The 10,399-nt window shown below is 45.4% G+C and overlaps 2 protein-coding genes across 3 annotated transcripts; both read right to left on the minus strand.

The window, feature by feature from the left end:
• Positions 1–2,936: 2,936 nt before the first annotated feature.
• On the minus strand, positions 2,937–8,259 carry LOC103654840 (zinc transporter ZTP29). 2 transcript variants are annotated; one of them, XM_008681664.3, is made up of 12 exons: positions 7,986–8,259; positions 7,259–7,317; positions 7,078–7,170; positions 6,908–6,997; positions 6,714–6,795; positions 6,461–6,516; positions 5,470–5,526; positions 4,659–4,699; positions 4,266–4,333; positions 4,093–4,149; positions 3,895–4,012; positions 2,937–3,367 (listed from the first exon to the last, which is right to left on the minus strand). In XM_008681664.3, exons 1-12 carry the CDS (start codon positions 8,056–8,058, stop codon positions 3,322–3,324), a joined length of 840 nt encoding a protein of 279 aa, XP_008679886.1. In that variant the 5' UTR covers positions 8,059–8,259; the 3' UTR covers positions 2,937–3,321. The 2 variants fall into 2 exon arrangements, with proteins under 2 accessions (XP_008679886.1, XP_008679885.1); XM_008681663.4 differs by having other exon boundaries at positions 6,714–6,798.
• Positions 8,260–9,153: 894 nt separating this feature from the next.
• Positions 9,154–9,748, minus strand: LOC100278640 (uncharacterized). Its single transcript, NM_001364468.1, has one exon. It carries the CDS (start codon positions 9,616–9,618, stop codon positions 9,397–9,399), a length of 222 nt encoding a protein of 73 aa, NP_001351397.1. The 5' UTR covers positions 9,619–9,748; the 3' UTR covers positions 9,154–9,396.
• Positions 9,749–10,399: the final 651 nt, after the last annotated feature.

A 10,399-nucleotide genomic window follows, 5' to 3' on the forward strand; every position in this document is an offset into this window, starting at 1 on the left:
GTGTCGAAGTCAGTGCTGGACCCCCCTGTTATCATGTGAATGACTCCACGATATGGTTGATCAGCGAAGTCTTCCTGCTTTGGGGCATGGGGGATGTTTTGATGTTGCTGGTGTGGTGGTGGGGGTGGAGGAGGTACGATTTGTACTTCCTGATGGTGTTGGTAAGCGTGGTGCGGTGGATGCGGGGCGGGAGCGTAGATATATGGTGGAGGGGGTGGCTGGTAATTATGCGCGACAATTCTGGGATTGTCGGATGGCTGCGCCCGCGCCATTCTGTCTCTGGTGGCCTTCGTTTCGGGGCAGTCTTTGGTTTGGTGGGCGCAGTCTTCGCCGTGGAAAAGGCAGTAGAACCGGCGCGGCGGCTGCGCGCGCCCTCGGCCCCTGCCACGAGTTCCATTTCCGCGGCCCTGGGGGGATGTTCTTGGCGACGAGGGGGGTCAGCAGCAGGCTGCTGGTTGGCGATGTTGTGCACTTGCTGCTGACTGCGACCATCTCGACCGGAGTTTGGCTGCGGAGTCCTCGTCCACATGCGGCTGGACTGTGGGGCATCTTTGGGCTTCCGCTGTGACTCAACCTTGCGCTGGTGGAGCTCTTCGGATTTGGCATATTTTTCAAAGAGCTGATATAGCTCCTGCAGGTTCTTGGGTGGATCTCTGATACAGTGGCTGTAGAGGACGCCGGCCCGAAGGCCACTGATGGCGTAGTGGATAGCGATCTGATCATCGACGGAGGGCAGCTGTGACTTGAGTGTTAAGAATTTGCTGTAATACTCCCGCAGAGTCTCCTTTTCCAGCTGTTTGCAAAGCGAGAGCTCGGCCAAGGCGTCGGTGTTTGGGCGGTACCCTTGGAAGTTGAGCAGGAACTTGTCCCTGAGACTTCTCCATGAATCAATGGACAGCGGAGGCAATCTGGTGAACCAGGTGAGTGCTGGGCCCTCTAGGGCGATGATGAAAGACTTCGCCATTGTGGCGTCGTCCCCTCCGGCGGATGCAACGGCGACCTGATAACTCATTATGTATTGCGCTGGGTCGGTGCTGCCGTTGTACTTGGGATAGGTCCCTGCTCGGAAGTTAGCTGGCCAAGGCGTCACTTGCAGGTGTGGCGCCAGGGGACTTCGCTCGTCGAGGTAGTTGACCCCTTGGAATGGCGCGCCGTGCTGGAAGGTGTAGTCACGCTGGGGGAAACGCGGGTTCTCCGGCTGTGCTCGGTGTTGCAGGGGTGGGCCATGCTGCAGGCCGAGGTGGCCTTCGCGCGTGTCTTCCGGTTGTGCGCGCTGCTGGAGGGGTGGCTCTTGGTGCAGGCCAAGGTGGCCTTCGCGCTGCATCAGCGCGATCTCGCGCTCGAGGTCTTGGGCCTTCTGCTCCTCGTCGCGTATCATTTGCCGCACTTTGGCTAGTGCGGACACACGCTGGCGCTTGGCTTCCAGTATCTCTTTCTGCCTCTGGAGATTGCGGTTCTTGAGGCGCAGGGCGCGCAGCTGTAGCTGTTCTTCTGTTGAGACGCCGAGGACCTCACCGTCCTCGGTGAGGTCCGCGCCTTCCAGTGGGGCGAAGCCTGGGGGCGGCTGCGATTGTCCTTCGGGCCCGCAGGTGTGGAAGGTGTCGTCTTCGCAGGTGTGGGGAACATTGTCTTCAGTGGGCTCTTGGTGGGTGGATTGGGTGAGGGCGAGAGCCTTGCCCTTTCTTGCGGCTAGCAGTGCTGCCTTCGCAGCCTCGTCAGCCTTCGGGTTAGCTCTCTTGGGTGCCATCGCGGGTGGTTTTGTCGTAGCACGAACGGTGGGCGCCAAATGTTGGAACTTGCTCTCAAACGCAAGGAGGCCAACAAGGGTGAACAGTGGTGACAATAGGGTTACGAGCTAGGAGGCAACAGCTTTGTTAACCAGGCCTCTCACGGGCACTGTGCGGGGGTATTTATAGGTACCTGAACGCCCTGCGCCTTGTGTTAAGGACGCATGTGCCCTCAGCTATCTAGGTTATCCCCAGAATATTCCCATAAAGCAGGGTTACAGACTGTAATTACAGGGACGCCTTTACAAATTAGGCCCGTAACACGCGGCGGCTACGCAGGGCCCGTTACAATGGGCCGAATCGTACGTGGGCCTCTGAGCTGGACGAGGCCGCACTGTGGGATGCCTTCGTCGCCGGTCTTCGTCTGGTGCCGATCAAGCGAAGAGTGTCTCTGCCTGCTTTGTCTCTGTCAGAGCAGCGGCTAAGCAGCGGAGACTTCGAGTGAAGGGTGGCGTTTCTGCCTTCGCTCCAACAATTGTCTTTTTGTCAAATGGAGGACAGATGATTTGTAATCCGGACAATAAGTAAAATGTTTCATCTGGTGGTACAGCATGGTTTGCAGAGCTCCCTTTACTGTACATGCGCATCTGTAAGTTCTCTGACATGCGTATCAAATATGCAGTATGTGCGAGATATGATGTCGAATATAGGACTTGGCCAAGCTGCACTGTCGATAGCGGTCTGACATGAAAATTTGTTACGGCGGCTGCACTTTCTATTTTTGCCACTTCGTTTTTTTTTCTTTATGAAGCAGAGGCACAATCTTTCGGGGTTGACGTGGACCGTCCAACCCGATCAATCTAAAAAAAATCCCGACTAATGCAATGGGTAATTATAGACTATAGTTTTTAATCTGTAATAATCCATGAGCTATCCAAAATCTGATTCAAAGCTAAAAATACATGACCCTACGAAAAAAAACTCGACCTGATACATCAAATGGAGATACGGACCAACCTGATGCTGACTTAGCACAAGCATGCCAAATAACTCATGATCCAACCTGGACGATCTGAACCCGACGTTTGGGCAAATCTACTTCGGGGAGCTTGTTTACCTAGTCCCAAAGATTGAGTGACCTTTGGCAGCTTGTACGTGTTTCAATTCAGACAAGGGAGATGTGTACTGGTTCAAACTAAATATAGGGGGTGTTTGAAAGCAAAGTATCTTATTTCAATGTACTTTTAAGAAATTAAAGATTAAAGGTTAACATCTATCTGATGGGTTTTTACATAGAATCTTCCATTGTCAACCGACGAGAGTGCTAGAAATAGTTTAGTTGACGACTTCGAAGCTTCCATTGCCGGACGACAGAGTACTACAGTACATTTTTCAATTCTTTCATATGGTCCCACGAGGAATCTGGGGAATACATTCTGGGGAAATGCAGTTTCTCCCTCCTTTCACGGTAAGATGGACAATATCAATGGCGGCACACCAGTAGTCACTGTTCATGGTTTTATTGTGCTGTTCCTCCTCCTAGAATTCAGGATCTACTGACAGGCTATGGCCTCCCAGTACCTGCAGCGCGATGCTACAAGCTTATCTCCTTTGGTAAGCTGACTTCCAAGAAGTACAAGCTGTCAATTAAAAGAACATGAATTAGGATTGTAACAGAATACTCAGTATGTACTGCTGTTAAAAGGCGTGTACAACAATACAAGCTCTACTACTTTGATATCAAGTTCAGCACCTTCGCAACCCTATAGGGCTATACTGCAATTGCCCCATTATATGCACTTTAGAAATGCCAATAATATTGCTGACGTCTGCAGAGACTTCTGCCGATACCTTTTATCATTTATTAGATGACAACTTAAGGCATTGGCAGCCTATTCTCTTTGCTATGCCCTAGCACCTATATAGTGCAGTGCTAAAAACATATGAAACTAGTACCATAGATCATGCAAGCAAGCTTGTGATTTGTGAGAAAAGTAGAAAACCACTGTGAGGATTTTGACTAGTTGATGCTCTCATGCTGCAGTGCAAAAGTTATAAAAAGCCACATACGAGTCTTTTGCGGAAAGGGAAAGCAAATCCATACTGGTCATTAAGACAAAATGTTTACTCAAGGAATCCCTTTGCTTAATTTGAAGAATCGACAAACCTTGCAGACATGCAGGCCATGCCCACAAAGACAGCTTTGACAGCTTGCTTCTGGCCACAATAGTCAAATGCAAGAGGCAGCATTTCATGCAAAGTGAGGAAAGCCATGACACCACCCACTGCACAAAGGCACAGAAGTCAACAGAGTACTCAGGTATGGAAACATAACAAATACTATTCAATTTCCTAACGGACTGACCAGATCCAAGTAGGCCTTCAAGAATGTCAGGATTCAAACTGCTTGGAAACAACAAAGCTGCAGTAACCGAAATAACATCAGTGCTAAATAAGGTACCATATCATAGATAGCTTTGGATCTAGTTTGCGTCTGAAGGACACAATTACAATAGGAGGGTTCAGGAATTAGCATACCTACAGCAACCACTCCTAGTGGTTCAGCCAAACCAGAGAATGCTGCCGTATAAAATGCCTTTTTTTTGCTGTGACATTACAGAAACATAGGAATATCAGAATAGAAGGCCCGACAAATACAAGAATAGTTAAAACATTATGAGCAAGCATCACAAACAAAAGAAAATGCTAGCTAACATCTGCTTTCTTCCTATAATTAGCTCAAGTTCTCAACTTGGACAACATACATATATCACATTCATGGAAGATTTGAACTGATGGTATTTTAGGATTATTTTAGAGAAACTTTTTGCCCGCAAATTAGATATATTCAACGCTAGATTCATCTCTGAAGGCTGCTGTGAAAAAAATAAATTTCATTGACCACCAATCTCTGCATGAGATAACAAGTACCTTTTGGTAGCAAAATAGATTGGAAGAGCTACAGCAACCCCCTGAAAAGGTATCAAATTGGTAAGTAGTTTTTTAATCGAGCACACAGGAGACCTGTATATCATTATGTTAAGGAAGAGGAGTCTAGACCAAAGTGTTAAGTAGTTAGTATATTGAACTGGGCAAAATGAACCGAACTGGATGAAACTCAACATTTATCCAAATAAAAGATACAAATATACAGAAGAAAATAACATGAATGTTTTCGAGAGAAAAAAAGAAAATAACATGAATGACATCCATAACAAATATGCCAACATATCATCATTGCCCAGTTATCATTTTTATGCGTATAGCATCTATTCTCTTCATAAAATGAGAATCTTTAATTCCTCAGTTGTATTTTTTATCTTTCAAAGTTTAAAATATATTCTGCTAAGTGCTAATACTATTTAGAAACATATTCTTTTTAATACTGCTTCAGATGCTACCTGATTCTGGCAAAACTCATACAGTTTGAAACTAAAAGAAATGGATCAAAGGATTATCAGATACCCAGCAAAATTCAGAAGCTGGTTTATCACACAGAACTTAAGATTCACTGTGAGTCCATGATATACATTAATTTGCACATGTAAAGGTAACCATAACAATTTGGCATTCATATTGACCATGAAATTTAAAAGCTTTACAACAAAGATAAAACTTGTGCCATTTGAATCTTACTGCATGTGCAAATGCATCCAAGAGCTGAATAGTTATGTGTGACAATAATTCAAATTTTAGAAAATCTGTCATATAACGACAAAAGCTGAATAGTTGAATTTTGTACCTCTGGTATGTTATGTAAGGCAATAGCAACAGCCAAGTTCAGGCCCACATGAAGACCCTGCATTTTTTTATTGTGACAAAAACAATCACTTCAAGCACAAAAACAATCATAATAAATAAAAACACTTGGAACACAGCATGAGGTTTAGGGCAGAGCCCTTCCAGAACTAACAAAGCTAGGCCAAAAATGGAGGGCACACAGCAATAAGTCCTACAGTTCTCTGTTTGAAGAAATGCAGGGCACAATCAATTCCACCTTTGCAATGAACCAAAAATGGAATATACAAAAGGAATAGCAAGACAAGCAGCATTTTGAAAGGAACTAAAACAACTCATTCCAGAAGCTGTAACCTATAGGAAAAATCATAAAATCATAGATTATGTTCCTGGAGTACAGATCAGCAGATCAAATCATCAAAATGCTCAGAAGGGATGGTGATTCCTCAGACTTTCCATCCCAAGCCAAAGAGTGCCAGTGACTTCTACATACTTGATAGTAAGTTCATTTGTTCATAAATCTACCCATCCTAGGGCATTTACAATTTATGTAAGACTATAAAATTTGCAAGATGGGAGCTTATGGTAAATAATTACAACATATACACAGATTAAAATGAATGATTAAATAAGTTATATTTGATAGCAGGGATCTGAATTTCAATCTCAAAAGCAAATAACAGAGAGTATCATTAATTAAACAGTTAAGAACAAATTATTTGGACAAAGAACTAAAGGAATAATTGTTGCTTTAGTTTTGTTATTTAAGCTATTATACTGATGTATATACTCAAGCCGAGACATTCTAGAATACATTTCAATCTGCACATCGATGAATAACAGGGAGAGTACCACTAGTTCAACCATTTAAGAATTAATTAAATAGATAATTGACCAAAGAAAAGAATGTTATTTCAGTAATTCAAAACCCAAAAGGTGGTTAGACAGTTAGTGATTTAAGCTATAATGCTGGCATAACTGTACTAAGGTATTACCTTGACAGATCCAAGAAATACAGCCATTCCCTCTGGAAGATTATGCAAGCTAATTCCTGCAATAAGAGCATTTGCCAATTAAAATGATTGCAGCTTCAAGGAAGCAAAGCTGCGCAAAATATTGCTAGAAGATACAGCAAGAAATGAAACAGTCGAAATAATTATGTCATCCAAATTTCGAAACTAATATCAAGGGGTGCATTTTCTTAAATAAGGGCACTGAATGATTTCATAAGGCATTTGTGTTTCTTACCAACAGCAGTGATAATACCACTGAATAGCACTTGCCGGCGATGTTTTCTCATCATATCTTTACCTGATACACCATCATCAGCCTGCTTTCCTCAAGCCAAACAAAGAGAACTAAATTCTGTTCAGCTTTCCTATTTTAGTGAGGAAACAAATTGATCTGGCATAAGAAAATCAGTAAGGGCTGTTCATTCCAACCTCTTTCTCGCTTGGATCAGCTGGTGGCGAAAAATCTGGCTCTGGGATAAACTTAATAATGAAACCGAAGAAAAGAACCCCTGCAAAAAACTGCAGTTGCTCCTTGTTATGTGGACAGATGAACGCTAGATGAGCTTGGATTGAAGAACTATAAGCAGGTTATGGCTCACCCAGAGGTTCCCCTTCAAGAAGCCAATAGAATTCAGGGCATTGTGTGCCAGGTCTAGAAAGGAGATGCTGAGCATAAGTCCAGCAGCAAAACCCTGTAGTGAGTTTCAACAGCATATAGAGCCTTAGCAGCTAAACAACCTACTCGAAGAGGATATCTGAAGTTACTTGATAGTTTCTCACCTGTAGAAGCCCGAGCACTTTAAGGTTAGGGGCAGGATTCAAAACGACAAACAGTGCACCTGAAACAGAGAATTCAAACCCAGATGCAGTGGGTGAAGTTGCTAAAAAAACTCAAATGCACACAAGGCGTCACCATTACGATTTGATGAACGAAAAGTAAGGCTGGGCATCCTGAGGTAGTTCATCAAATCACCATGGCAACACTTGTATCACAAAAGTAAGTACAACGTGGACGAGGTCGTAGCTATATGTAATATTTAACCAAGCAAGAGTAGTCCTAAACTGAGGCAGCTGTGCTACTTGGTTCCCATTCGAAACTTGAGGAGTAACCCATTAATTTTACAGGTGGAGGAACGATTTTCCATCACTTGATAGCGAGTGAATAAAATCATACGGTAAGGTGTTCCACAATTTTATTGGTAATAACAGAGGCAACAGAGTTGTATAGACACCGGAATTATGGTTACGCTAGACTGCTAGTTGCTCGCCCCCCCCGACCAGTACGAGAAACGCCTATCCTATCCTATGAATGCGGAACACTAGTCAATCGCATCTGAGTACACTGCTCCAGACCGCGCAGCCCAAGCTGGGCGCGAGGAAATTGGACTGCAACCAGCGGCAGCCAGTGGGTCTCCGCTAGCATCGAAATCCTAGGAACCGCAGCACGGCGGCAAGCAATCGGAAATTCAGCAACCGCGGAGCCGAGAGTCGGGCGTGCGTGCCGTACCGATGGCGGTGCTGAGGCCGCCGACGAACGAGAGCCCGAGCGCCCTGTAGAAGACATGCAGCTGCAGGTCCATTCGCCCGACGCAGCTCCGCTGCCCGTGCTAGGGTTTGGGCTTTGGGTGTCGAGGATTCGGGGGGAGAGGGAGAGACGAGGGAGTGAGGGAGGAGGGGAGCGGTTAGCGAGCTTGGCGTGAGCCTCCGCGACCGCGAGGAACGTGGTTTGACTTGAACTGGAAAGTGAAAGGTGGAGGAGACGGGACTACGGGAGGGGAGGACTGAGGAGGCTATTTATATATATAGCAAACATGAGTGGGGAATTTTTCACTTTTGGTCTCGTTGGCATCGCATATGGAGTATTGGGGAATTTCACTTCCTTTGTGTCGGATTATACTCGAAATCGTTCCAGCTAAGGCCTTGTCGTTTGTGTCGAATTGATGGGTCGGAACGATTCCTAACCGGATTGCTTCTCTAATTTATATAAACTTTGATTAGCTAGAACGATTCCGGGTGCAATCCGACGCAAACGAACAAGGACTAAAGTCTTGTTTGTTTGTGCCGGATTGGAGGTTCGGAACGATTTCTAACCGGATTGCTTCTCTAATTTATATAAACTTTGATTAGTCGGAACGATTCCGACGCAAATGAACAAGGCCTAATTAAAGTTCATATAAATTAGAGAAGCAATCCGGTTAGGAATCGTTCCAACCCACCAATCCGGCACAAACTATAAGGCCTAAAAGATGTAAATTTTGTGTACGTCGGCTTTGTTTCCGAAGATGTCGAATCTAGCAGCTGATTCGCGCGATTATTATGTTATTATTATTTTTAAGTAATTATTGTAGGGTGGTCCTACAGTATTCTTTGTATTAAAAAATTATGTACAAAATAAAGGTACTCGTTGGTGATCCCAACCAATATCTTGGAATTCTGCATCAACCACAACTATTTGCAACCGCAGTGACGACTGACATTTGCGGCATGACTCATGATGCAAAGCATAACTGCTCCATTCTCTTTTTCTTTTCTCCACATCGTTTAGGTATCCTCTGATTCAAACAATGCAATGACCTGAGGAGCTACGTCAGCATGTGTCCATGGATAAAACAACAGTAGAATTACAAAACCAAATTGGCATCATTCTGAATTCTGATTCAAACAAAACGGTAGGATCGCAAAAACCAAATTGGGATCATAGTATTAGCATCGATCAGGCAGGATTACAGAAACGAAACCCCCTTGGCGACCCACACATCACCAAGGAAGGAACGAAGGAAGGAACAACAGACGATCACATAATTAGGCAACCGCAAGCAATAAATAAATAAATAAAACAACGATTAATTAATTATTAATCGGGTGAACCAAACACGATGCTCCATCCCAGGTTTCCCGCACTCCGCGCGGTACGTCGCTCAGTGGAGGAAGGAGGCGAGGAAGGAGACGACGAGCGCCGCGGCGGCGGGCACTGCGGCGGCGGCGGCGGCGCTGGCGGAAGGGCCAGCCGCACCGCCGGCCGCGCCGGCGGCCGCGCCGGCGGGCGCCTCGGAGGGCGACTCGGAGGCGACCTCGGCCAGCACGGCGGTGGCGGAGGCGGCGGCGACGAGCGCGGCGCAGAGGACCTTCTTCATCTCCATGGCTGCTGGTGCTGGCCGGGTCGCTTGCTGCTGGATTGGTCCAAGGAAGCCGGCCTCGCGCTCGAGGAGATGTTATTAGTTATTCGGTGGAATTGGGAGACTGCTTTTCGACGGTGATCTCTCTCTCAATTGCTTCTCCTGCTTCAGGACGGGGCGCCGCTTTATAGGAGCTGCGAGGCGACGGCGCGAGCGGCCGCGAGCGAAGCAAGGGCGGCGGTTCGTTCGCTGCCGGGCTGGCCGTGGGTTTGCTGCATGCTTGCCGGAAATAGGGTGGATTAGCTGGTTAGTTTGCAAAAAAAAAACAAAAAAAAAACTGGATGGTTGGAGTCGGTTTAGCGGTGGTTCTCCACTTCTTGGAGCGTGACTGGCGGCTGGCGGGGCGCATGCGCATCCAGTGGATGTCCAGTGTTTCCGGAAACACGATAGTCTTTCCGATCAATTCTAATTTACTCCCTCCGGTCCAGAAGCGGGCCTAGACATTTAAGATTAGGTATTTAAAAATTTAAAAGATCAAAGAAATTAGTTCTCTAACACTATTTTTTTAATACATTATTAACAAATTACTATAGATCACCAAAAACTTGGATATTCAATGAATACCCATGAATCACTCCTGAGCCCGCCCCTGCTCCCGTCCCGTGTCTTATCAGTTGTTGTTTAGGATAATCGTATGGTTTCTAAAATATAGTTTGATCAATATTTTTATTAAAATATAAATAAGCACTTAATACATTTATATCATTATTAAAATATTTTTAATATAAATTGATACATATAAATA

Source organism: Zea mays, chromosome 4, assembly GCF_902167145.1.
Source record: "Zea mays cultivar B73 chromosome 4, Zm-B73-REFERENCE-NAM-5.0, whole genome shotgun sequence".
Classification (NCBI taxonomy): domain Eukaryota; kingdom Viridiplantae; phylum Streptophyta; class Magnoliopsida; order Poales; family Poaceae; genus Zea; species Zea mays.

What these genes read in the sequence shown, in the direction of transcription:
- LOC103654840 (XM_008681663.4), bottom strand. Translation starts at nt 8,058, where the DNA reads ATGGACCTGCAGCTGCATGTCTTCTACAGGGCGCTCGGGCTCTCGTTC. An exon ending in TCTTGAAGGGGAACCTCTGG is followed by an intron (nt 6,998 to 7,077) that starts GTGAGCCATAAC and finishes GAGCAACTGCAG; the next exon opens with TTTTTTGCAGGGGTTCTTTT. An exon ending in TATTTCTTGGATCTGTCAAG is followed by an intron (nt 5,527 to 6,460) that starts GTAATACCTTAG and finishes AAAAAAATGCAG; the next exon opens with GGTCTTCATGTGGGCCTGAA.
- LOC100278640 (NM_001364468.1), bottom strand. Translation starts at nt 9,618, where the DNA reads ATGGAGATGAAGAAGGTCCTCTGCGCCGCGCTCGTCGCCGCCGCCTCC.